Below are 28,000 nucleotides of genomic sequence, written 5' to 3' on the forward strand. Positions count from 1 at the left end.
CGAACGCAAGCCCCGCCTTCCGGAGGCTCCGCCCCTGCGCCGGCGGTTGCTAGGCGGCGGGAAAGCGCCAGCTCCGTGTGGGCCGCACGCGGGGGCGCGAGGAGGGAGGCGCCGCTGCCCGCGCAGCGCTGGGAATCTGCCTTCGCCGCGGTGATTGGACGCCCAGCTGCGTAGGTTGAGAATCCTGTGTGCGGAGGCCGCCAGGCGGGGGCGCTCGTCAGGCCTTGGGCGGCAGCGAAAGCCTTGGAGACGCAAACCGCCGACCTCTGGGGCCTGGATTTACCTCACAAAAGGTTTTTACTTGTGTGGGGGTTTTTTTTGTTTGTTTTTTTCCACTCTGGGCGGGACAGTTTTAAGATTTTAAATTTAAACTGATTTGCCACATCCTTTCATCTCGAAAGACCGTGAAATTTTTTTTTTCTTCTTTAAAATACTTAAGCCTCTGTCTCTTACTGGGAATCAACTGTTGTTCCCTTAATACTAATAGAAATAAGTATTAATGGTAATAATTATCTTATTGACAAGAATAGCAACGAGCAACAGCGTTTACTCTATGCCAGGCTTTTACCTAAACTCCATACACATATAGTCTTCTCTTTCCAACTACCCAAGTAAGTGGACACGGTTATTATTCTGCATCTAGTAGATGAAGAAACTGAAGCACAGAGAATAGATACAAGGCCACAGAGAAGGAAAGGGGAAAGTCAGGATCCAAATCTACCTAGTCGAGCTTTAAAGCCTGTGGTCTCACCTCAACAACTGTCACGTTGGCTTATAATGGGGTTGTGTTTCGTATAATATTTCGTTCTGTATTTCACATCTAATCCCATAGCAAGTGTAAGCCCATCAAGGCAGGCATCTAGAAGATTTGGGGGATTTGTGCGGTGCTGTGTCCCTGCCCTCCAGCCGAAGACCACTAGGAACACATCTGTAGTTGAACAAGTTGGGTTTGTTTCTTGCAGCTGCTAGCAAAACGCACACCTTGGGAAACAGTGGGGCATCTCAGTGAGAGAGTGTTAGAAAGATTTATTCTAGGATTTGAGCTTTGGTTGGGTGATTTGGGGGCGGGTTCAAGGAAGCAGGGCTTTGCTCTGGGTTGGGTGGTGGTAGGAAGCCAGGGTTAACACCTAAGCCCAGCTGTGAATGCCAGGCCAGCTCCTGGATATTAAGGACTGCTTTTCTCTTTCTCAAGAGATCAGTGTATTCCAAGCAATCCCCATCCCCATTTCTAAGGAGAAATATTGAGATTCTGAAGGCTCTGCCTCAGTAATGGAATGTCATATGTATATAAAAGTGTGACTTATAAGTGATCAGTTAGGGCAAGAAGTCTTAATTCAGGGAGTATGTGAACTTGGGAAAAAAATTGCAACTTTATTTTCCCAAACCTCTACCTGAACTTTAGCATTTCTTTCAATTATATGTAGGTAACAAACCACAGTAGTATCAGCAGTACCTGTGGCTTTGTCATCAATAGAAAACACAGTATTTTCATATCACATTACAGTCACAGCAAATTTCTTGAAATACTGTTTCTACTTATTACCACTTCACAAGTACAGAGCTCTCATATTATTTAATGCATAAAGAAGACCCATTTCTAGAATTTTGTCTTTGAAAATATTTTGACAATAATTTCAAGATAATTGGAGTCTTTCATAATCCCATATATTTTATATTATGTATTTTAAGAAACATAGTTCTTAGAAGGAGTTTGTCCATAGGGGTCCATGGCACCAAAAGAAAAGATTAAGAGACCCTGGTTTAGTACAAGACACTCAGCAGTGACTAAGAATTTGTGAGCTGCTTCTAAATTGGAGTAATGTGTAAGGGATAGAAAATCAGAGGTGGAATCAGATCACTTATTACACATCCTCTCACTTTACCAGAGAGGGAACTGAGTTACTGAGAGGTTAAGGGACTTGCCCAAAGTCTCACAGCTATTCCATGATAAAACCAGGATGAAAAGTTTTTAGAAAGCATATAAAAACCCTCCACTCTGATGTGCACTGGGGATTCCATGGATAGCAAGCTGCCTCCTGCCTTCAACCAACTTGTTGGAATGATAGCCAAGAAATCAAATTATGGTGCATATGAGAAGTACTGTGAAAGAAAAACATATACAGTATTATGGGACCTTGAAGACAGTAGTGAGTAGTTCTGTAAAAAGGAAAAGATGGAAAACTTCAGAGAAGAGGCATCACTTAGATGGGATCTTGAAGGGCGAATTGATGTTTGCTGGTGGTAGGAAAGTTGTTTCAGGTAGAGGAAATGGCATGGTCATCAGTACAGAGTTGTAAAACACTGACTTTGGCAAGAAATTCTTATTCTCACAGAGTATAGAGAGGCATGCTAGTGGAAAGTTGGTATTTTGAGATTAGAGAGAATGGAGCTAGATTGTGAAAAGACTTGCACACGAGTCTAAGGACTCTGCACTTTAGCTTGGAGGAAATGAGGTGTCCCTGAAAGATTTTAAGTTGAAGAGTGATAAGGTTGGATTATTACTCTGAGAAGTTAACTCCAGCTGCAGTGTGGAGGATGAATAGGCTGGAGACTGGGAGACCAATTAAAAGGCTATGGTAGATCCACTGTCTTTCCTATATACCTCACAATTCTTGTAGCACACAAAGGATGTAAGTAATGCTGAGATCTATGAAACTTTCCTTTTTCAGGGGCTCTGGAATTAGCCTAACAATCATATGGAACTTGAGTCTCATCCAAGCAGTGTAATAACATAGATTATGACCTCAAATGTTTAATTTATATACTTTCAGAGTATTTCATTGTGAGGAAAATGAGTCATTCCCTGAAGATACCAGTTACTGGTGTCCCAAAATCAGATAATCCACTCTTGGGAAAAGGTCACAAAGTACATTTCTCAAATACTGTAAAGACAAAGGAAAAACAACAGTAAGTAGCCATCTTTTGCCTTGTATCATCTTCTACAACTGGACAGTTTCCGTATGATATTTACCCAGCTAACATCCAACACTTCTTGTTTTGTAAATTAGAGGGGTTTTTTGTGTGTTTTAAAATTACTTTTGAATTGAATAATAATTATTATAATTACAGTATATCATAACTGACAAAGCATGTTAACACACATCTCTTTGATCTTAACACAATTTTGTGATGCAGTCTTGTTGCCACATTTTGTAAGTGAGGAAGTAGCAACTGGAAGAAGGTAAGCAATTTGCAGAAAGTTAATAGATGGCATCAGCTACTATTCAAGGGTTTGTTTCCATACTTCAGGACTTTTCTGCTCTACATCTTGTAGTCTGCACTTGGCCAGCTGGCAGCGACACTATACGGGAGTACCTCTCTTTGCATGTAACCCTGTGATGGGTAATGATAGGGTTGTAAGGGGCAGTTCTTGGAGAGTGAGATTCCTACAATCTGCCAGTGCTGGGACATGATCAAAGTAGAATGATGCTCTGACCTCCTGACTGGGATGAGACTGGCTCAAACAAAGATCAGAGAAGGGAATTTCTTTTTCTAGGGCATGGTCATCCGCTCCCAGAAGAACATTGGGCCTCCTGTAACTTCACATATTCTACATTCTATTTTCTTAGCATTTGAACTAGCTGGACAATGTCTTTAAGAACTAACTCTAATGGAATCATTTTAGGTCACAGATGTTTTTAGAAAGTACATTTTTTTGATGATAAAGTTTTACCAGAATTTTTTTTTAATCTCGAGGGAAATATTCTGAAGTATTTCATATCCTCATTCTGACTAGATTCTACAGATGACCAGTTCTAATTACCACATCCAAATGTTCCTCATTAAGTCAGACTTAGGGTGGGGGATGGGGAGGTGCAAGAGGAGGAAGCATAAATTCAGAGTTCCCCAAGATTTTAGGAAAATGAAAACTACTTCACAAATCTTAAGCTCTTTTGTTTCCTCTCAGAAATAAAGATGTTTCGGCTCACGTGATACAGAGAGCTTGGTTATCTCATCTCGACAAAACTGTGTTTCAACTCCTTAAGCATACAATTTGTGCAGCGGTATGTATTTTGCTTTTTGTTTGCTCTGACAGATATAATTACTTATCAAGGTAAAATGTGTGTTAAATAAAGATAGAATGTATAGCCTTTTAAAATCTCTGCTCTTTGAATCTAATCATATTGCAGGGGGTTGTGGCATTTCTTCTTTGGTTAACCCTGAATGAATATTTCTGGATTTACTTTTTAAAATTAATTATTTTAACTGGAGGATAATTACTTTATAATATTGTGATGGTTTTTGCCATATGTCAACATGAATCAGCCACAGGTATACATGAATTTACTTTTAAGCTGAGTAACTATTGTTTCTTTTTCTGAAACCAATGTGATTTTTTAAAATTCCATTCCTTATTTGAAGATGTGAGACAGTGATCTTACAACGCTAAAAATCTCTGAATTAAAAGTGCCTGTACCGTCCACTCAGCAGTTTTACTTCTAGGAATCCACTCTACAATATATATATAATTTCATTGGAGTATTGTTATAACAGCAAAGAAAATAAACCCTATAATGTCCATCAATAGGATACTGGTTAAATAAATGTTGATACTTTCATACTGTTAAGCCTTGCAGCCTTGCATATGATTCTGCAATAGAAGGTAGCTAAAATGTCTCATTAGTAAACAAGGCAAGTACAGCACATTATGAATAATATAGTCCTATTTGAATAAAAACAAACCAACAAACAAAAAGGTGCACATCCCCTCACTCCCCAAAGAAACAACTCTGGCAACCCTGGCAGAGTATTAAGCCTTCTTTCATATAGTACCTAATATTCTCCTAATAAAATCACCTGTGATTACAGTAGTCTATAATTAGTAATAGTCACATTAAGGGAATTTTAGCAGTTCTGAAAAAAATGATAAATGCTGAGAAATGTGTACACTTTCTCACCATCTGACCTACAGACCCATTTCTGATGTCAGCAAAAGCAGAATACCTCAAAGAAAACCCATTCAGGTAAACCTGTGACATTTCAGGTCCATTGTCTATTGTCTTCACATGTGGAATGTGTAGTTAATTATCGTAATGCTGGTATGTCATAATTTTAGACTCTTTTAGTAACAGAAAAAAAATTAATTCTTTTTTAATCTGTTAACCTAACACTTCAAGTTACTGTAATACCTTACATTAATAATGCTTTGTCTCTGCTGAACGTCCGGAGCGATACTCGGAGGTGGAACAAGGTGCAGAATGAGTACCTCACAGGACCAGAGTGGCTGCTCCACTAATAGAGAACCCCTTTTGAGGTGTTGTGATGCACGGAGGGACTTGGAGCTTGCTATTGGTGGAGTTCTCCGGGCTGAGCAGCAAATTAAAGATAACTTGCGAGAGGTCAAAGCCCAGATTCACAGCTGCATAAGCCGCCACCTGGAATGCCTTCGAAGCCGTGAGGTGTGGCTGTATGAACAGGTAGATCTCATCTATCAGCTTAAAGAGGAGACACTTCAGCAGCAGGCCCAACAGCTCTACTGGTTACTGGGCCAGTTCAATTGTCTTATTCATCAGCTGGAGTGCACCCAAAACAAAGACCTAGCCAATCAAGTCTCAGCTTGCCTGGAGAGATTGGGCAATCTGACCCTCAAACCTGAAGATTCAACTGCTTTACTCTTTGAAGCTGACATAACTGCCCTGCGCCAGGCAATCACCACATTTGGGTCTCTCAAGACCATTCAAATTCCTGAGCACCTGATGGCTCATGCTAGTTCATCAAATATTGGGTCCTTCTTAGAGAAGAGAGGCTATATCCCATTGCCAGAGCAGAAGTCAGCATCCAGCACCACAGCTGTCCCTCTCAGTGAATGGCTCCTTGGAAGTAAACCTGCCGTTGGTCACCAGGCTCCTTACCTACCCAGCACCAATCTCCAGGACTGGCTCAACCAAAAGCAGACCTTGGAGAATAGTCAGACATCTGCTAGAGCCTGCAGTTTCTTGAATAAAGTCTGGGGCAACCTGAAGGGTTTGGAAAACTGGCTCCAAAACAGTCAGCAACAAGAAGTTTCTGAAAAACCAAGTTACCAAAAGTCTAACAGCTATTCTACTACCAGTTCTTACTCCATTGAAATCGAAAAGGTTGGAGATCTAGAGCCTCTTGATCAAGATGAGATGGATCTCTCTGACTGGCTGGTAACTCCTCAGGAATCCCATAAGCTTGAGAAGCCTGAGAATGGCGGCTGTGAAACCACCAGTGAGAAGTTTAAGCTCTTGTTCCAGGTGTTCCAGGAGTCCTACAATGTGAATGATTGGCTTGTCAAGTCTGATTCCTGTACCAATTGTCAGGGTAACCAGCCCAAAGGTGTGGAGATTGAGAACCTGGGCAATCTGAAATGCCTGAATGACCACTTGGAGGCCAAGAAACCCTTGTCCGCTCCCAGCCTGACTGCTGAGGATTGGCTTGTCCAGAACCATCAAGACCCATATAAAGTAGAGGAGGTCTGCAAAGCCAATGAGCCCTGTACAAGTTTTGCAGAGTGTGTATGTGATGAAAATTGTGAGAAGGAAGCTCTGTGTAAATGGCTTCTGAAGAAAGATGGAAAGGATAAAAATGGTATGCCTGTGGAACCAAAACCTGAACCTGAGAAACATAAAGATTCGCTGAACATGTGGCTCTCTCCATCCAGAAGAGAGGCAGCAGAACAAGCTAAGGCACCAAAGGCAATGGCTTCTTCTAGAATTGCTGATTCCTTCCAAGTCATCAGGAACAGTCCCTTGTCAGAGTGGCTCATGACCCCCTCACACAAAGAAGGATGTCCCAACAAGGAAGTGCCTCTTATAGAGGACAGGGGTGGCAAACAAAAGCTTACAAGCCCCTTGACCACTGCCTGGTGTCCCTTTAACACAGCTGACTGGGTCTTGCCAGGAAAGAAGACAGGAAATCTTAGCCAGTTATCCTCAGGAGAGGACAAGTGGCTACTTCGAAAGAAGGCCAAGGAAGTATTACTTAATTTGCCCCTACAGGAGGAACACAACTTTCCCCCAGACCATTACGGCCTCCCAGCAGTTTGTGATCTCTTTGCCTGTATGCAGCTTAAAGTTGATAAAGAAAAGTGGTTGTATCGAACTCCTCTACAGATGTGAAGGAATCAAGTACTAGTCAAGCAAATTTTCTGCAGATTATCACAAATCCATGAGCTGAGTGACTGTGGCTTGCGAAATCATTGTCTCTGGGTCTGATGTAGTTCCTTTCCTCCCCAGTTTTGAACTAATGAAGAGAAATTAGTCATCAAATTATGAACTACTGTGTAAAAGAAAAAGGCGATTTGTTGACGCTGAGGTGATTCAGGTTCCTTCTTACAGAAGTATTAATTCACCCCTACGCTAGAAATGCATCTTAGTGGGTAGGTCTTTCTCATAAGCCTCCATGGCTCCTCAGATTGGGTTGTTATTAGAAGTACATTACAACACTGTAGTTTTAAAAATGAAATAGTTCTATAATCAAAGTGTGTTCATGTATTCTAAAGCGAGTAAAATTACTTAAGCTTTTGATTGGCAGTCTTTGGATGCTTCCCTTATTGTGGGTTTTCTTCCATTAATGAATTCTTCTATTTAATTAATATACTATTGTATATCATTAACCTTGCCAATATAGTGTTTTTTTCTTACCAAAACACATATTGAAAGTCTTGGCAATTTTTGACATTTGTCACAAAACATTTTAGCTTAGGTGCCAGATTCTACATTATTTTTCTTCTTTTGAAAGACATTCAGATTTTGCAAGATTGTATTTCCTTCTCTAAATGTTATTATGAAAGAAGAACATCTCTTTCAGAAGGGCTCCATATTGCTTGAAGCCTATATTCAGAGTAGTTCTAGCCTCTTCCAAAATATTCTGAAGAACTACAGGCAGCAGAGCCCCCAGTGCTGACTAATCAAAAAGCAAAGTATGTTGGAAATGTAGTACTTGAACGATTCACTATCCTAAGTGTTATTGGTGCATCCTGTGTAAATGGAAGCTGAACTTGACACCTGGTGCTTTTAACTAGGCATAAATTAAACGTCCGCTCACTGCAAGCATAGCATACCTATACCTCTAATAAAAGTATAATGCAGTGACATTTTAGTGAATAGGAAGTTTTGAACACTTGTGCCTTGGGGTGTTTATTGAAGCTTTATGAAAACTATCGATGTTTCCTTAGTATCCTTAAAGTTATATCCATGCTTTAAAAAAGTTTCTCTGTAGGAGAGAGATGGTATTTATAACCAGGTTTTAAAATTCTCTAAAATGAGACATCTTGACTCCTTTCCACTTTTAAACTATTAAGCCACTCAACTTGCCTGTTACTGGAAATACCTTTAAAGTTTGTGATGTGGTAATCTAGAAAGCCCTTTTGGGGAAACTTCACAGTCCCAGTGTCATTGCCATACAGCTTCACTAGAGTTCTTAACCACAGCTGAAAGGAGCCTATTACTTTTTAGTTCTTCCAGACACCATTCAGAACTTTAAAGGTGGTGGGTAAAAACTTAAGGAGCTTTTCCATTATCTTAGGTTGCAGGAAACTTTGTAGTTGAGGTTTAACACATTGTGTATCCCTAAATTAACATTAATCACTATGCTAATGAGTATGTAAACCATTCTTTTGCATTGATGCATTTTGTACCTCCCTCCATTCATTAAAAGCATAACAGCCAAAAAAAAAAAAAATAATGCTTTGTCATTTTAAAAGCCCCATAGTGTACATTTTTATGTGATTGTCATAGGCATAAAGGTTGGGCAGGGTCATAGTGGGGGGAAATGGGGGCTTTAGAATTAAACAGATCTAAGTTTGAGTCCTGGTTTCTCTGCTTACTACTTTTATGCCTTTGAATGGGTTACAGACACTCCCAGAGCCTCAGCATGCTCATCTGTAAAATGGGAATGATAATATTCAAATATTTATGTGTATAAGGTACCTAATGTAGTGTGGTATATAAAAGGCGCTTAAAATCTACTACCATTTCTATTATTATCCTCATTTTACAGTGATTCACTCAACATCAAATACTTATTTAGTACCTGCTGTGTTCCAGGCACTGTACTAGATACTAGGAATGCAATGGTAAAAAAGAAATACATGGCCCCTGCCTTCATGAAGCTTACAATCTAGTAGGAAACACAGACACATTTATAGTTAGTTACAGCACATTGTGAAAAGTGCTGTCTTAGGGAAAGAACAGTGCCTGGGATCCCAAGGAGGTATACATACCCAAACTTGGAGGCCAAAGGGATAAAGTAGTGACTCAAGGTGACACAGATGATAAGTGAGGGAGCCAAGACTAGAACTCAGATCTTTATAATACCAAGTCTGGTGTACTTTCACTTTACCATGCCTCCTGTGTTGTTTTCAGTAAATTGTGCCTGGGCAGGGTACTGTGTTTCATTGATGGCACCATCATCTATTTCAGGAACATCACGTGACACATGAAATTTTGAAGAAAGTGAGCCCTTTAGAGGCTGAGCTTGTTAAAGATCCTTGCATGAAGTGTAAAGTTAGATTCAGGTAATGTTTTTATGCAGATTCATTTCAAGAAGTACTTAGTATGAAGAAATCTTAGAAATTTATTTTCTTAAGTCCTCATAACTTCTCACGTTATAATTACAAATTAAGTGTCTTGTTCTTATTTACATTTATTATGTGAAGAAGCCAAGGCATGACTCTCTCAGGCCAAAAGTTGCCTTGAGAGTAGCTCTCATCTCCTATGATGTGTTCAGTCTGACACACGTATGAGAATAGTTGTGCACACATGTCAAAGTGGGGCTCTTTCATCCTTTGTGATCCGTTTCATTGCTAGTTCTTTTCATGCTCTGGTATAGCCTTTAACCTGCATGTAAGAAACTATGTGAATGATCCTAAGTACAAGATGGAGAAGTAGCTGAGTCCCAAGTCTGATACCAAATGACTAATTCTGGTCTTTATTTCAGATTTAGTGGCGAAATATTTCCACCTTTCATCGTATTTAAAATTTTTCTTCACACTGAAGGCCATGGTTATAAGTATTTCAGCGGAAAAAAATTTTTAAAGCCATCAAGTGAGGTGATGTTTCATGATGTAGAGTTTGTGTTAATTTAGCTTCTTAACATCTCTCTGATATCTGAATTGCATTCAAAGTATACAGACTACATTATTTCACCATTAAATAGCCCAGCAGGCAGATAGTATTTTTTAAGCATCATGTTTCAAAGTGTCTTTGCTTATTAGCTAAAAAAAAAAAATATTTGGAATGAAGTACTTGTATAAGGACCTAGAAAATACCCATCAGTTTTCTTTGTACGAAAATTTTGGTTTGTTAATGAATTACAGTGACTTATTGGTCAGGAGTTTTATTATCAATTATATTAATAATGTTTATTGTGTTTGTTATGATAATTTAATTACATTGTTAAATATTTTTATTTTTAATTATGTAGAACATTTGATGCAATTTTGTTTTAATGGTATTTTATCATTGTCTCTTTGATTCTGGTAGCCTGTTTAGAAAAAGTGTGCTAGAGTATTGAAAAGGAACTTTTAAAATATTTATCCTTTTTTACATGAGTTCTTATACTTCTTACTTTCATTTATATTCATCACAATTGTGTCTACAGCATAGGACTCACCTGATCTTGTTAAAATACAGTTTCTGATTCAGTCAATCAGGGATGAAGCCTGAGATTCTGAATTTCTACCCAGTTCCCAGGTGCTGCAACTGCTGCTGATCCATGGGCCACATTTTTTAAAAAATATTTATTTCTTTGGCTGCACTGATTCTTAGTTACAGCACTCAGGATCTTGTTGCACCACTGACTCTCTAGTTGTGGCACTCGGGCTTAGTTGCTCCAAGGCATGTGGGATTTTAGTTCTACCCGGGATCAAACCTGTGTCCCCAGCATTGCAAGGCAGATTCTTAAATACTGGACCACCAGGGAAGTCTCTAGACCATATTTTTAATAGCAAGGATCTACAACTTAAGTTTTATTCCTTTGACCCTTATACATGACTATAATTGATTTTTTTTTAAAAGTGTACATTCTCATATTTAGCCTTTTATAAACCATATATCAAAGGTTATTTTCTTGTAGACTTGTGGAAATATTTTACATGAAAGGTATGACCCACCTGAAATCATCAGTACTGGCATGTATTCAGAATAAAAGGCCACACACCCTGGCAGTTTCTGACCAGATCCAGCATGTGCAACATTTATTCTCTGCAGAATATTAGAAAAGGAAAAGAGACTGCTTCTCTATGTCTTCTCAGGCAATATCAGAGAAAATTTAGCTTGGCTTCAGAAATGTAGCATAAGGACTAGTGGTTTCATGTGGAATATGGTGTTTCAGAAACATTAATATTTGTTCATTTATATATCAATAGAATGATTTCAATTGTGAAAGTATGTATTTATTCTCCATTCCAGAGATAAATTCATATCACATATACCTACAGAATAAGCTTATAGTTGTCCCTATAAAATGTCATCAGTTGTTGCTTTTCTGAGGTGATATAATGGGGTTTTTTTAGGAACTTATGTTTTCCTAAGACAGTTCCTAGCAGACCCTGCTATGCCCAGGCTACTGCAAATGAGAAGCTTGAGTCTATGACTGGAAAGCACTGTGCATATATTACAAGGCATTAAAAATGCTGTACAGTAACTTAAATTTATTTTAATTACAAAGTAACTGTTGAAAAAAAGGAAATAGCACAGAGATTTCTTTTTTCTTTTTTTTTTAATTTATTTTTTTCCCAATTTTTTTATTAGTTGGAGGCTAATTACTTTACAATATTGTAGTGGTTTTTGCCATACATTGACATGAATCAGCCATGGATTTACATGTGTTCCCCATCCTGAGCCCCCCTCCTACCTCCCTCCCCATTCCATCCTTCTGGGTCATCCCAGTGCACCAGCCCTGAGCACTTGTCTCATGCATCCAACCTGGACTGGCGATCTGGTTCACACTTGATAATATACATGTTTCGATGCTGTTCTCTCAGATCATCCCACCCTCACCTTCTCCCATAGAGTCCAAAAGTCTGTTCTATACATCTGTGTCTCTCTTTCTGTCTTGCATATAGGGTTATCGTTACCATCTTTCTAAATTCCATATATATGCGTTAGTATACTGTACTGGTGTTTATCTTTCTGGCTTACTTCACTCTGTATAATGGGCTCCAGTTTTATCCATCTCATTAGAACTGATTCAAATGTATTCTTTTTAATGGCTGAGTAATATTCCATTGTGTATATGTACCACAGCTTCCTTATCCATTCATCTGCTGATGGGCATCTAGGTTGTTTCCATGTCCTGGCTATTATAAACAGTGCTGCGATGAACATTGGGGTGCACGTGTCTCTTTCAGATCGGGTTTCCTCAGTGTGTATGCCCAGAAGTGGGATTGCTGGGTCATATGGCAGTTCTATTTCCAGTTTTTTAAGAAATCTCCACACTGTTTTCCATAGCGGCTGTACTAGTTTGCATTCCCACCAACAGTGTAAGAGGGTTCCCTTTTCTCCACACCCTCTCCAGCATTTATTGCTTGTAGACTTTTGGATAGCAGCCATCCTGACTGGCGTGTAATGGTACCTCATTGTGGTTTTGATTTGCATTTCTCTGATAATGAGTGATGTTGAGCATCTTTTCATGTGTTTGTTAGCCATCTGTATGTCTTCTTTGGAGAAATGTCTGTTTAGTTCTTTGGCCCATTTTTTGATTGGGTCATTTATTTTTCTGGAATTGAGCTGCAGGAGTTGCTTGTATATTTTTAGATTAATCCTTTGTCTGTTTCTTCATTTGCTATTATTTTCTCCCAATCTGAGGGCTGTCTTTTCACCTTACTTATAGTTTCCTTTGTTGTGCAAAAGCTTTTAAGTTTCATTAGGTCCCATTTGTTTATTTTTGCTTTTATTTCCAATATTCTGGGAGGTGGGTCATAGAGGATCCTGCTGTGATTTATGTCGGAGAGTGTTTTGCCTATGTTCTCCTCTAGGAGTTTTATAGTTTCTGGTCTTACATTTAGATCTTTAATCCATTTTGAGTTTATTTTTGTGTATGGTGTTAGAAAGTGTTCTAGTTTCATTCTTTACAAGTGGTTGACCAGTTTTCCCAGCACCACTTGTTAAAGAGGTTGTCTTTTTTCCATTGTATATCCTTGCCTCCTTTGTCGAAGATAAGGTGTCCATAGGTTCGTGGATTTATCTCTGGGCTTTCTATTCTGTTCCATTGATCTATATTTCTGTCTTTGTGCCAGTACCATACTGTCTTGATGACTGTGGCTTTGTAGTAGAGTCTGAAGTCAGGCAGGTTGATTCCTCCAGTTCCATTCTTCTTTCTCAAGATTACTTTGGCTATTCGAGGTTTTTTGTATTTCCATACAAATTGTGAAATTCTTTGTCTAGTTCTGTGAAAAATACCGTTGGTAGCTTGATAGGGATTGCATTGAATCTATAGATTGCTTTGGGTAGAATAGCCATTTTGACAATATTGATTCTTCCAATCCATGAACACGGTATGTTTCTCCATCTGTTTGTGTCCTCTTTGATTTCTTTCATCAGTGTTTTATAGTTTTCTATGTATAGGTCTTTTGTTTCTTAGGTAGATATACTCCTAAGTATTTTCTTCTTTTTGTTGCAATGGTGAATGGTATTGTTTCCTTAATTTCTCTTTCTGTTTTCTCATTGTTAGTGTATAGGAATGCAAGGGATTTCTGTGTGTTAATTTTATATCCTGCAACTTTACTATATTCATTGATTAGCTCTAGTAATTTTCTGGTAGAGTCTTTAGGGTTTTCTATGTAGAGAATCAATCATCTGCAAAACAGTGAGAGTTTCACTTCTTCTTTTCCTATCTGGATTCCTTTTACTTCTTTTTCTGCTCTGACTGCTGTGGCCCAACACTTCCAAAACTATGTTGAATAGTAGTGGTGAGAGTGGGCACCCTTGTCTTGTTCCTGATTTTAGGGGAAATGCTTTCAATTTTTCACCATTGAGGATAATGTTTGCTGTGGGTTTGTCATATATAGCTTTTATTATGTTGAGGTTTGTTCCTTCTATTCCTGCTTTCTGGAGAGTTTTTATCATAAATGGGTGTTGAATTTTGTCAAAGGCTTTTTCTGTATCTATTGAGATAATCATATGGTTTTTATCTTTCAATTTGTTAATGTGGTGTATTACGTTGATTGATTTGTGGACATTAAAGAATCCTTGCATTCCTGGGATAAAGCCTACTTGGTCATGATGTATAATCTTTTTAATATGTTTTTGGATTCTGTTTGCTAGAATTTTGTTAAGGATTTTTGCATCTATGTTCATCAGTGATATTGGCCTGTAGTTTTCTTTTTTTGTGGCATCTTTGTCTGGTTTTGGCATTAGGGTGATGGTGGCCTCATAGAATGAGTTTGGAAGTTTACCTTCTTCTGCAATTTTCTGGAAGAGTTTGAGTAAGATAGGTGTTAGCTCTTCTCTAAATTTTTGGTAGAATTCAGCTGTGAAGCCATCTGGTCCTGGGCTTTTGTTTGCTGGAAGATTTTTGATTACAGTTTTGATTTTCTTGCTTGTGATGGGTCTGTTAAGATCTTCTATTTCTTCCTGGTTCAGTTTTGGAAAGTTATACTTTTCTAAGAATTTGTCCATTTCTTCCAAGTTGTCCATTTTATTGGCATAGAGCTTCTGATAGTAGTCTCTTACGATCCTTTGTATTTCAGTGTTGTCTGTTGTGATCTCTCCATTTTCATTTCTAATTTTGTTGATTTGGTTCTTCTCCCTTTGTTTCTTAATGAGTCTTGCTAACAGTTTGTCAATTTTGTTTACCTTTTCAAAAAACCAGCTTTTAGCTTTGTTGATTTTTGCTCAGGTCTCTTTTGTTCCTTTTGCATTTATTTCTGCCCTAATTTTTAAGATTTCTTTCCTTCTACGAACCCCGGGGTTCTTCATTTCTTCCTTCTCTAGTTGCTTTAGGTGTAGAGTTAGGTTATTTATTTGACTTTTTTCTTGTTTCTTGAGGTAAGCCTGTAATGCTCTGAACCTTCCCCTTAGCGCTGCTTTTACAGTGTCCCATAGGTTTTGGGTTGTTGTGTTTTCATTTTCATTCATTTCTATGCATATTTTGATTTCTTTTTTGATTTCTTCTATGATTTGTTGGTTATTCAGAAGCGTGTTATTTAGCCTCCATATGTTGGAATTTTTAATAGTTTTTTTCCTGTAATTGAGATCTAATCTTACTGCACTGTGGTCAGAAAAGATGACTGGAATGATTTCAGTTTTTTTGAATTTACCAAGGCTAGGTTTATGGCCCAGGATGTGATCTATTCTGGAGAAGATTCCGTGTGCACTTGAGAAAAAGGTGAAATTGCTTGTTTTGGGGTGAAATGACCTATAGATATCAATTAGGTCTAGCTGGTCCATTGTGTCATTTAAAGGTTGTGTTTCCTTGTTAATTTTCTGTTTAGTTGATCTATCCATAGGTGTGAGTGGGGTATTAAAGTCTCCCACTATTATTGTGTTATTGTTAATTTCCCCTTTCATACTCGTTAGCATTTGCCTTATGTATTGCAGTGCTCCTATGTTGGGTGCATATATATTTATAATTGTATCTTCTTCTTGGATTGATCCTTTGATCAGTATGTAGCAGAGATTTCTTTAAAAAGGAAAATATACCTTTCTTCTGCAGCTTTCATTTACCTGGGATGATCACTGTTAATTGTTGTGTATCCTTCATTTTTTCCATAAAAAATATAAATATATTGCTAAAATATTTGTTCTTATTTTTAAATGAGATTATACTTTTCAGCTTTTTTCACTAAGTATTATAAAGGCTTGTAAATGTTCAGAACATATCCAACTTGAAAAGAACAGTTTAGGGTTCCTTTTACCCTTTAGTTCAGCTTCAAAAGAAACTCTGGCACTATTTGGATTCATAGTTAATAGAAAACCTGTAGAAATGGAAATTTCAGTGACTCTAAGGTCACTGAATTATTTTGCTCTTTGAATGTATAATAGACACTATGTCTTGAGCAAACTGCTGCAACTTTATTAAGTTTATTTCTTAATGTAAAAGAAGTCAGTTTTAGTCCATTCAGATGTTTAATCTAAGTTCATTTATGAAGGAGGGGAGTTTCACCAATTCTTTTTTGTTGTTCCATCTTTCCCCTCGTTCTTATATCCATTTCTAGTTTCATTTCCTTATGATTTTCCAACAGCCTTTCTCATGTATTTACAAACACACTGTCACACACAAAAGCAAAAACAAGTGAAAGGATATAGAATAGCCTAAACTACTTTAGAGAAAAAAAACAAAATTAGACAATTTACCCTGCCTGATTTCAAGACTTAAAACACTACAGCAATCCTGACGCTATAATGATGGCAAAAAGACAGACATGTAGATCAATGAAACAGAAAAGATAATTCAAAAACAGACCCACACATATATAATCAGTTGATTTTTATCAAAGGTTTGAAGGCAGTTTAAATGGTGCCAGAACAATTGAATAGTCATATGTATAAAAGTGATCTAATTTCATTTATCTACTTCAATGATCTATTTCTAGAGCAATGCTTATCTACACAGGGTTGTCATATAGTAGTCCACCAACTATATTTAGAATATTCTAAAGCCTTGCTACTCAAAATGTGGTCTGCAAACAAAGGAAACTATACAGAAACCGAAAACAGCTTTTAAAACTAAATATAAAATAAAGTGTGATCTGCAAACCTGCAGCAATGGCATTCCCTGGAGCTTATTAGAAGTGCAGGCTCTCAGGCCCCACCTCACAGCCACTGAATCAACAAGTGCATTTTAACAGGACCCCCAGGTGATTCTAGGCACAATATAGTTTGACAAGCACTGTCATAAAGGTGCCCTCCCCCATGACCTAGACACCTCTGGGTAGTTGACAATTCCTTAACATCCAGCAATTGTTAAATTGAAAATCCCTGTTCTTTTTGAGAATTGAATGTTTATGTAAAAGGGAAAAACATCATTAATAATAGCTGCCCTTATTGAGCACCATCAAGTATGATGTTAAACATTTTAAGCACATTATCATTTAATTCTCATAAATTCTAGAATGTAGATTCTGTTACTGTCTTCATTTTTTAAAAGATTAAGTAACTTGCCTAAGGTCTCACAACTACAAAGTGAAGGAACTGACATCAAGACCAAGTGAACCTGACTCCAGAGCCGTGTTCTTAACCACTTCTGAGTCAGGAACCCTACTAAATATGTTTTCTTATGTGGCCCCCTGACAACTCTGATGAGGTATGTGTCATTCCCATTTTTCCTGTGTGGAAGCTGGAACTTGGAGAGGCTTGTCAGAGCCAGAACTGAGACTTGAACACTTCATATTTCCACCATACTGTGCACACTTCAGGGTTGAAACAGTGTTCCACCATACTGTGCACACTTTGGGGTTGAAACAGTGTTCCACCGTACTGTGCACACTTCGGGGTAGAAACAATGTTAGTAGTGATGGTGGCTTTATTAATTCTGAGCTTATATAGAATTGAACTTTTCTAAACCAAGATACCCTGTTCCTGAGCATTTATTACTACCTTCATGAGTGAGAATTTCCAGCCAGGGAGAGAAGTGACTTGAGATACGAGGGTAACTTAACAAGCCCAACTGTAGATCTTGGCAAGCAAGTAGCCACAAGGTTGTGGGGGCTTCTGGACCACAGCTATGCTAGCTACCAGGAGAGGTATCAAATTTAGAGATGCCCCCCTCTGACCTGGGCTTCCCTGGTAGCTCAGTGGTAAAGAATCTGCCTGCCAATGCAGGAGACCCGAGTTCAGTCCCTGGGTCGGGAAGATCCCCTGGAGAAGGAAATGGCAACCCACTGCAGTATTCTTGCCTGGGAAATCCCTTGGACAGAGAAGCCTGGCGGGCTACAGTCCATGGGGTCCCAAAAGAGTCGGACACAATTTAGGGATTAAAAAACAACAAAAACAACTGCCCTCTGACCCTTTGAGTCACCCACTAAGAATGGAACCTGTCTCTAGAATTCTAGTCTTGATTGGCTGCTCTTATGGAATCCTTACCTAGTTTTATCCCTTTCTTTTCTCTTTTCTTCCTTTTCTCTTCATTCCCATCCCTTCCTACCCAGAAGGACTTTCTGAACTTGGCCATAGACAGCCAATGTCTGAGAAAGAACATCTTGGCCACTGGAGGGCAAACTTTTTTCAAACCCCTGACACAGCTGGGCAACAAGCCTGCCCTGTGCTGCCAGGTGCCGGGGTTTTTTGGCTGAGAGACTGGAATGGGCTTGACACACCTGAGCCACACAGCTGAGCTGCCGTATGAATAAGGAAACTGGGGCTTGGAGAGGTTGGTGGTGGTGGCTGAGTGGAGTAGAGTAGGGAGGAGCTGACAAGAAATACTTTTTCTCTCTTTTTAAAATATGTGTTTACTTATTTGACTGCACTGGGTTTTAGTTGTGACATGTGGGATCTAGTTCCCTGACCAGGGATTGAACCTGAGCCCCCTGCTTTGGGAGCACAGAATCTTAGCCAGGGAAGTCCCAGAAATACCTTTTCTAAGTAACCCGAGCTAAAGTAAAATATATTTATATCTACTGAAGAAATTCTCAAGGCAGAAATTATATGGTTTTCAGACCTGTTCAGTGTACAACTATTTGCTTTTACCTTTAGTGTCGTTGTGGGGATGAGAATTAGAACCCACAGGAAACTGCAAGAAAGCATAATGGAGATACGTGCCAATATACTGCCTTTTCTTTAGATGCATAGTATTTAAGGAAACTAATGAAAGGGAAAACAAAAATGATCTGCCTAAAGGAAGGTTCCATCACATTTTTAGTAAACTGTTTCTATGCCTTTGATTTGGTGCATTTGGAATCAAACTACAACCATTTGAATATTTTCTTTCATTTCCCCCATGTGTCTGTGTTCTACGCTTTGCAATTTAAATAAAGAAATACATAGGAAATATTCTGGATAACAAAAATGAGAATGGGAATAAGAAATACATTAAGGCTTCCTGTTATTTTGTGTAAGTAAAAAGAACAGAGATTCTGAGTTTCAATCCTGTCTCTATTCTATAGCCTAATAACAGCATTAAAACAGAGTTCCCATACTTTCACAGTATCACATTCTGAGATACAAAGGAAAAAAGAAACTGATCTGGAATCTAACGATGCTTGAATTTTCATCTATGCCACTCTCCCTTCACATAAGCATAATCTCTGTGGCCAGAAGCATGGATATGTAATATAAATATGTATTAGAAGAGTCAGCACATACTTATGGCGGGGTAGGGAGGAGGGTGGAGAGCGCTGAAGTCTCTCTTCACAGTCTATGTATAGCTCTTAGCACAGGACAGGTATACATGAAAGGGTATGAAGCAAATATGGCTAAACAGGATTTGAGCCTCCATGTTTTCTGTGATTCTTCTGTCTCTGCACTCTCAGGTCTTTCCTTGAGTACAAAATGTTGACATTTGGGAGAGGAAAAAACCCTTTGTTTGCTGCTCTTTTGCTACCGAGAAGAGCCTGAAGGAGAGGGAGGTCTGAGCACTCTGAAGCGTATATATTTCCATTTGGGGGCGACGTATTAACTACCACATAAAAGAGAGCTGGCCCCGGTACCTTTCATTGCGGTTCCTAGGGCAACCTGTTTAATAACCAGATAGGCTTTCTCTGCATTGACAGCATGAATGACGTTAGAGGTTTGTTTTGCTTTTTAAAGGAAAATAATGTTTTTTTAAGGGGGAAAAACAGATTTTAAAAAAAGACTGGTCCTCTGGGGATTGAAGACTCTGCTACTCCTCTCGCTGCATTTGAAAACTATGTAGATATGGTTATGGAAACAGATTTTAAGTGGTTTAAAAATCTACATAATCTTTTCTTTGTAAATACAGTCTTTTTATTGAACAGCAAGTTACTAGAAGGAACAATATTTGATGGATTTGTCTCAAAAATATGTAAAATGTGTGCTGATAGTTATTGCTATTATACTAGTATTTTAAAAGTAAATCTTTTCTCTTTATAGGCTGAGGCTGATGCTTACAAAATAATGGGGGAAAAGAAATTTTATCATCAAATTAAGGAAGATGAACGTCTTTTCCAGAAGTTCAAAATAACTGATGACAAAGATATTGTCACCCTGAAAGATTACATGCAAGTAAGAAATTTAGATTTGGATATTGAAAACAAACAACAGCAAAATAAGCCTTGTGACCCTATCTTTCAGGAAGAATCATACATTAGTTTATTGTGGTAAAATACACACAATATAAAATGTGCTATTTTATTTTTTTCAGATTTGTTATTATTTTATTTTTATACAAGAAAGGATAATAACAAAAAATAAATAGTTGCATAATCTCACCAGGCAGATAACCCAATAGATACTTTTTTAAAATAGTCATGTCATGTATAGAAGTTACAGCTTCACTTACCACCGTAGACTTTTCTCCAAATGCAAAATGTGCTATTTTAAAGTGTACTATTCAATGGCATTAAGTACAATCATAGTGTAGTGCAAACATTATTACCATCTAGTTTAAGAATCTTTTTGTCACCCCAAAGGAAATCTCACATGCAATAAGTGAATTCCCCCATCCCCCCTGCACTCCAGCCCCTACCAACCACTAATCTGCTTTCCATCTCTCTGAATTTGCCTATTCTGAATGTTTCATATTAATGGAATCATATAATATGTGGCTTATTGTGTCTGGGGAGTAATAGCTAAGGAATGTGGGGTTTCTTTTGGGAGTGATGGAAATATTTTGGAATTAGTAGTGATATATATCATAAATTTACTACACACTCTGAATTTTATACTTTAAAATGGTAAATTTTATGTGAATTTTTATCTCAGTACAAAAAATTGAAAAATAAAAAATAAATGCATGGTGCTAAAAAGAGTACATGATGGAGATTTGACCTAGTAAGGAAGGGATCTATTATTGTTTGGGTGCTTTCTGCTACAAGTAACAGAATATCTGCAACCACAAGAGGCTTAAACAATGAAGGACATTTATTTTCCCACTTTAGAATGTCCCTGGACAGGAGCATCATGGAATAGCTAGTGCCACAACTCCAGGATATCAGGGTTCTTAGCCAGCTTCTCTGCAGTCCTTTCAGCTTCCTTCACACAGTGACAAAATGACTAGCACATTCTCAACTATACTCAAAGGCAGGAAGAAGACTCAGCATCTTTTCCTCTTTATCTCATGAAGAAAAATCTTTCCCAGAATCCCCCAGCAAACTTCTTCTCAGATCTTCTTAGTCAGAACTGGATCACATGCTCCCCCTAAACCAATCACTGTAAAGGGAAATGGGATCATTTTCCCATAATTGATGTAGGACAATCACGGTTCATATGCTGGGGCCTTCCTTCCCAGAGCTTATGTCTGTTCTGTACGTCAAAAATAAATAAATAAATAAACCAGGGCTCCTTAAGTAAGGGAGTTGGGGAATGGTTGATAGGCAGGCAATCAACAATGTGTCACAGCCTCAAGGTGGTGCACCCCAGGCAAGGCTCTGTGGTAGGATGAACTGCTGTGCCTGAAAAAGAGTTTGTGGGCCTGGAGAAGGGAGGACACAGAAGGTGTGAAGGGCTGTCAGCCTGGAGGGCTGGCAAAAGATCATCATACAGGGCTTTTGACCATAGTAAGGTGTTTATTTTTTTCCTTGATTCTGTATGCAGTGAGAAGCTGGTACAGTATCTTGGGAAATGAGGTGATCTAATCTAATACTTGAAGAGATCTGTCTGGCTGCAATGTAGATAAGGAATTAGAGGACAGCAAGAACTGTCTCCTTGTTTGGAGGTTCCTGCAGTAATTTAGGAGAGATGGTAGTCTCTTGGTTTAGGGCAGTGAAGCTGGTGATGCAGAAGATAATTAGACAATAGAAGCAGTGGGCCTTGGGAACAGAGAAGTAAGCTAAAAGAAGGTGTCCAAGATGGCTCCTAGGTTTCTGGTTTGCATAACTGGTCTGACAGCAGTGCTGAATCAGGGAACTTAAACTAGAAACCTGAATAGTAATAATAGCAAATGCTGATGTAATACTAACTCCTATTCTCATAAGAACCCTAAGAATTAGATACTATTATAACCCCTGTTTTATAAGTTTTAAAGAAACAAGGGATCCCAAAATTCTAGCTAGGAATAATAATAGTAGTAATATATGGCCTTAACTATTCACTCAGTTGCTTCCATGTGAATCATGAAATTAATGCAGTGCTTTAGAGACTCCCAGTTGTGTTTTCTTTCTTTTAGAGCCCTAACCTAGAAGATTAGAGAACTGAACCAGGGAAGAAGTAGAGCTTGGGGATGTCAACTATCTTTGTGAATGATGTGGGTCACATACTTGCAGATTGTGACTATGCCAAGGACTGGTGTCACAGAAAGAAGTTCCCAGATAGACATTGAAAGAAATATGATGATTGCTGGCATTTATTGAGCCCTTTATGGACACAGCCTTGTTTCTAGCTCTTTAAATACATATTATCTCCTTTAACCTTCAAGTTTGTAAATTTTGTGACCCTTTAAAAGATGAGAAAAATGGAGCTTAATGAGATTTTTTAAAACTTGCCCAAGGTCATATAGTTAATAAGTACAGAGCAAATCATTGACAGGTCTGAGATGTTTACCCATTTTGCCATTCCACTCTCAGGAAATAAAATGTACAGGCAGTCCTCACTTTGCATGGTAGTACAGGGTCATAAAAATGACCATGAAAGCTGAAACCATGCAGACCAAACTTAATCATCAATGGGAAAAATCGTGATTGTTCTGTGCCTTTAAAAAAAACCTTATCAAAACATTAAAAACTCCCTTACTCTATGTTATAATTATATAGGAAAATGAAAAAAGCAAAGCATTTATTTAGTACACTATAATTTAAAACATTAGAAACACTCGGAATTTAAAGTGTTTTACTTCTTTATAAAAAGCTTATCATTTAAAATATACTAAAAACCATTGAATTATAAGAGATGTGACTCTCAAAAAACCTGTAAAAAAGCTAGTTTATCAAGACTAATTTAAACAGTGCTTGCCGCCTTATTCTCATATAATTTACAATAAGGAGTGAGCATCTTCTCTATGCCCTGGAAAATTGTCATACTCCTGAGTTTGCATCACCTGCCAACATTTTACCCCTTGTACTTTTTTTCTCCACCTGGCTTGCAGGGTCTTAGTTCCCTGACAAGGGATCAAAACCAGCTTCCTGGTAGTGAGAGCACTAGGTCTTAACTAGTGGGCTACCAGGGAATTCCCTATACTCTGTACTTGAAGTGTTCTGAAATATATCAGGGCTCCTTTAATATGAAGTTTCTTTTTTGCCAACATTACTTCCTCTAAGAAAACTTTACCCTTTCCATCATTGCCATTTTCCCCACCTGTGTTGATAAGTTCACTTTCACTAAGTCCCTCTAGCAGCCTAGCTGCAGTCTCCTGCATGATGAAAGTATCAACATCTCCATGGTCACCTGTTTCTTCTAGAACTCTGTTTACATTTAATTTGAATTTCACTTCCAGCTTTACCACTTTTTGTTTCTTTGTTGGACTTTTCCCTCTTTTGATTATCTTTATTGGTAAAATGTCGCATGGGTTTATCACTGGGAGACAAAGAGACAGCACAGTTACATACTTTGCTGTCTGTGTGTGAACTAAAAAGCAGATCCACAGTGTCCAATCACTGACACACTTTGAAAGAAGTGACATGATTTGTCGTCTACCACCACGCACACCTATTATTTCTGTAGTAATCTACGCATTGAAGAGCTAGCAACAGAGTTTGTACTTTATGCATTTAATTCAGCTATACTGTGGTAGGTGAAATTTGAACTGTGTTGTTGAAGGACTGAACTTATTTTGCTCAATAGTGGTAATTGGGATTTTTACAAGCCTAAATGGTGCAAAGGGAGGACTTCTTGTATGTGTGTGAGTTAGAGAATGCAAGAGAGAGAGGGGGTGTGTGTGTATCAGAGAGAGAGATACCCTAAATGCCTAGCATAGTAGTTTCTCCTGCCCTGTCCTGTCTCTTAAATGAACATTTATAAGGTTGAATTGATTATATATACATTTTAAATTCCTAATGTAATACTTTAAATGTAAAAAAAGAAAAGTGGAATTTCTACAAATACTCCACATGAAAATAGTGAAATTCACCACTTAGCACCAGAGGTGAACTAATTATTTCTCGAAAGGTTTGTGCTTTCAGTGCAAGCACGTCATGAACAAGCATTGCCAGATATGTAGATCATACCACTATTTTCAATTTTATCTGAGTTATATTTACCTTAAAGATTTAGTGTTTATGCATTAAATAAATATTCAGTGAGTGTTGTGCACAATGCCATGTGACAGGGATCCTGCCTTGTCACAGCAGGGGAGCTAAAACATACACAGGTAGCTAGAACATCAAGTAGTCAGTAATAAGAGCATAGAAGAGTGATCTCAATACAGTCCAGAGATGGGGTCAGGGAATGCTTTTTGGATGAAGTAGCCAATCATGCTTGGTTGTTTTTCATATAGTATTCCAGTCATCTGGATGAGATCCCTGCATCTTCTGGTGGCAGAAATAATCATTGGCGAAGATTAAGCCTCGAAAACATTCCCAGGACAATGATAATGTATGACATAGTTGATTATGCCGAGTCTGGAATAATCTCAAACCGTCTAAAAAAAGAGATGAAGTATCTATTACAAAGACCAAAAACAGAAGAGATGCATCAGCACCAGCTACAGATTGTTTCTGAAGTTAGGTAAAAGTGGTACTTCACTGGAGTTACAGTACTAGGGGAATTTCTGGAAATGTTCACATTCTGCCAAATGGCTCAGGAAAGATAATAACAGAGCATGTGAGAAAAAAATGGGTTGGGGCAGATTGCTCAAATTTTATGCAACTTTGTAAACAGAGCACTAGCAAAAAGAACATTTGGTACCTGGGGAGATAACTTGTACCACCAGACAGGCCACCAGAGAAAATATCAAAAATGTAGAGTGAAAATACTGGTGACCCTTTAATTAGAGGAAGTAGTGGGCACTGAGAGAGTACAGATGGAAGTGGAGCGCTGGACCAATGTGGTGACCTTTTAAGTAGAGATGAGAAGCAGTGTGACCTGCCACAAACCAGGAACCATGCAAGGCAGAAAGTAGGGTGGAGGGCAGTAAGGGTAGATTGTGTGTTTGGGGGGCTCTCTGGGGAGAGAGTGCTAGGTGCCAGTGTTAGTGTTATTTTCATAAATACAACCAAAAGGGCTCTCATTGCACATGCTGCACAGAGGAAAACATTTTCCTTTTCTGCTGAAGGTTATAATTCTAGTCTTGCTATTCTGGCTCCCTTTGCAGAGGATAAATTGCATATAAATTACAGTGACATTATTCCCTTCTTTACCAATAACATGTGAGCCAGTTCACATTATAGAAAAACATGTCGTAGCAAAATAGACTGTATTATGATCTGAAACAACATGGACAGACTATGACTACACCAATTATATTCTTTTTTTCTTTCCATTACCAAATCTCACCTAGCCCATCTTGTTTACAAATTAAGCTTTTTTTCTTATGAAAAAGAAAATAATAAGATTGAAGAGGACCTGTTGGTAGTCTCTTTTCACACAGCCATATTTGAAATGAAAAATACTGCTTCAGTACATGAAAAGACACTGGTGACCCACTGTCAGGCAAACACATTGGGTTTTTTCCAGGAGTAGAGATGAGTGGGTGTTGACCCAATAACATGATTTATCCCATTTATTTTATGATCAAGGCTGTACATTTGCCAGACAGATGGCCTAGTGTAGGGTGCAGTCTGTCATCATGAAATAGATTTTCTCTAACTTATCCATATAAGCATTCAATAGAGGACTTAACCCTATTACCACCAAGGTCAAATAAATGATGTAATTTTCTCTGCCACCATATATAACTGTAGGCTCCCTGCTATTTAGACTCATGCTACTGATTATCCAAGAATGAGTCACTTAAAAAGCCAAATAAGTAGCCAAATTCTAAATCAACTGAAGAGGGGAAAGTAATTTCATAAAAACTCCTTTGAATGCAGTCTTAGTTTGGGATCTCCCAGAAGCAAACCCTGAGGTAAGGATTTGAGTATGAGTAGTTTATTTCGGAGGTGATCCCAGGAACTGTTGATGAGAGGGAGTGTTGTGCTAAGTCACTTCAAGGGGTAGAGAAGTGAAACAGGGAAGGGCCAGCAACCAAAACAGTGTGTGTTAGCAAGCAAGTTGTTACTGTGGGTAACGAGCTTTAATCCTTCCTGGGAATGAACTAGCCAGTGTAGAACATGCAACTCAAGTTATCCCACTGAGGGGAAGGGAGTTGGGATATTTATACACCAACACCCATCAGTCACTGGTGAAGGGTAACTTAGGAGGAGAGGTATTAATTCTGGGACACTTTCCCTGCACATGGGCTCTTGTTTTCATAAGAAAGCTCTCAGAGTAAATGAAGCCAATGCTGACAGTTGGTAGTTGGGTATATGTGTCCTATGGCCAAGGGAACTAAGAGCATGGCACCAACCATGTCTGGTTCCAACACTGATATAAACAACTTGTAAGCCATTATGAAATCTAATACTTGTTGGTGTTCATATATAGTGTATATTTTTAAAAGAGTCAAGTGGCTATTACATGGTGTTTTCCAGGAAAACTGATTTTAAATTGATACCACATTTTGTAATTTTCATTATCATCATCATAAACGTCTATACACCTTCATGGGCTTCCCTGGTGGCTCAGCAGTAAAGAATCTGCCTGCAGTGCAGGAGACTCGGATTTGATCCCTGGGTCTGGAAGATTCCCTGGAGGAGGGCATGGCAACCCATTCTAGTACTCCTGCCTAGAGAATCCCGTAGACAGAGGAGCCTGGCAGGCTGCTGTCCATAGGGTCGCAGAGTCGGACATGAATGAAGCGACTAAGCAGGAACATCAGCATATACCTTCATAAGTGGGAAAGAACTATGCTGTGTAACTCAAACAGAAATTATAACTTTGGCCTAAATACTTACATGCAATATTGCTCCAAGCACTGAGGTTTATGACATAGTCGCTAAAGGGTGCTTTAGTAAAAGTTGGAACTTGTTTTACATGTAAATTTTATTTTGTGCAATTTTTCTGTCTATACTACAAATATTTTCTAGGTCCCCTTTATTCTTATCAAGTCTTCAACCTTTATATCGGCCCTACCAACAGCAAAGTCAAATTAGACATCTGGGTCGTCGATCCAAACAAGCTCTAATAAAAGTTGAAAAAATGAAGAGAGCTTATAAGATGGCTAAAGAAAAAAATGCTTCTGTGGGGTCTGTAAGTTTAACTTGTACTGAATTCATTGTTTTAGACAATATTCAAACTGTAGGTAATTCTACTTCCTTAAGTAGAATTTTCCTAATCTACAAGTTCACGAATGAAACATACATTTGTTATATACTTTAGATGGTATAAAGCTACATTCCTCTTAGTAACACATGTTTTAAAAATTCTTAAATATGAGTAGCTATTCTGATAAATACCAGCCATTTTGGCTCCACATCAGCGTGAGTTGGCAAAAAGCCCAATTGTTTCTGTATATTGACACTGTTGATTCAGCACATCTCTAATGGTGCGTTTCTCAAAATGGAAGTCATTTCTATCTACACTTATTAAGAGCTATAGTGTGGAAAGTCAGCTTCAGTGTACTACATTGCAAGAATATTTTCAATGAACATGTATTCATGTTTCCTTTGTAGTTTTTTAAAAATCTGCTATAAATTTTTTTCAGATGAGGTTAAGTATGAACAGTCAAATATGAAAACATAAAATAGTAGAAACCAACTATAAAACACTTTCCGTTTTTATTTATAATTCTACCTAGGAACCAAAAATGGACATACCAGGTGCAAAGCAGAAAGAGACAGTTGTCCTCTCCACCCCATCTTTTGACATTGTGAAAGTTAAAGAACTCCTGTCAGATGACGAATTGGAAAAAGAGGAAAAGGAATTATTTGCCTGGTGTCAAGACTTGTTTATTAATAACTCTCCATTTTAAAGCACAGCTAATTGACAGAAAACCAACTTATTTAACA

At 38.2% G+C, this 28,000-nt stretch overlaps 2 protein-coding genes across 10 annotated transcripts; both read left to right on the forward strand.

Moving 5' to 3' along the window:
• The first annotated feature begins 10 nt into the window (after nt 1-10).
• Nucleotides 11-28,000, forward strand: CXHXorf58 (chromosome X CXorf58 homolog). Of its 9 annotated transcripts, none has more exons than XM_043458651.1 (9): nt 14-170; nt 2,772-2,907; nt 3,908-4,004; nt 9,387-9,481; nt 9,904-10,015; nt 19,956-20,087; nt 24,451-24,680; nt 27,080-27,242; nt 27,790-28,000. In XM_043458651.1, exons 2-9 carry the CDS (start codon nt 2,792-2,794, stop codon nt 27,961-27,963), a joined length of 1,119 nt encoding a protein of 372 aa, XP_043314586.1. In that variant the 5' UTR covers nt 14-170; nt 2,772-2,791; the 3' UTR covers nt 27,964-28,000. The 9 variants fall into 9 exon arrangements, with proteins under 9 accessions (XP_043314590.1, XP_043314586.1, XP_043314588.1 ...); XM_043458653.1 differs by having other exon boundaries at nt 16-293; nt 24,451-24,548; XM_043458652.1 differs by having other exon boundaries at nt 18-293; nt 27,080-27,238.
• Nucleotides 5,150-8,646, forward strand: LOC122434864 (nuclear receptor coactivator 4-like). The gene has a single exon (XM_043458648.1). It carries the CDS (start codon nt 5,199-5,201, stop codon nt 7,080-7,082), a length of 1,884 nt encoding a protein of 627 aa, XP_043314583.1. The 5' UTR covers nt 5,150-5,198; the 3' UTR covers nt 7,083-8,646.

This window comes from Cervus canadensis, chromosome X, assembly GCF_019320065.1.
Source record: "Cervus canadensis isolate Bull #8, Minnesota chromosome X, ASM1932006v1, whole genome shotgun sequence".
In the NCBI taxonomy this organism is placed as follows: Eukaryota; Metazoa; Chordata; class Mammalia; order Artiodactyla; family Cervidae; genus Cervus; species Cervus canadensis.

Excerpts from the sequence above, each read along its gene's own strand:
- CXHXorf58 (XM_043458651.1), top strand. The coding sequence starts at position 2,792 with ATGAGTCATTCCCTGAAGATACCAGTTACTGGTGTCCCAAAATCAGAT. Across the intron at positions 10,016-19,955 it reads TTTTAAAGCCATCAAGTGAG|GCTGAGGCTGATGCTTACAA; the intron begins GTGATGTTTCAT and ends TTCTCTTTATAG. Across the intron at positions 27,243-27,789 it reads AAAATGCTTCTGTGGGGTCT|GAACCAAAAATGGACATACC; the intron begins GTAAGTTTAACT and ends AATTCTACCTAG.
- LOC122434864 (XM_043458648.1), top strand. The coding sequence starts at position 5,199 with ATGAGTACCTCACAGGACCAGAGTGGCTGCTCCACTAATAGAGAACCC.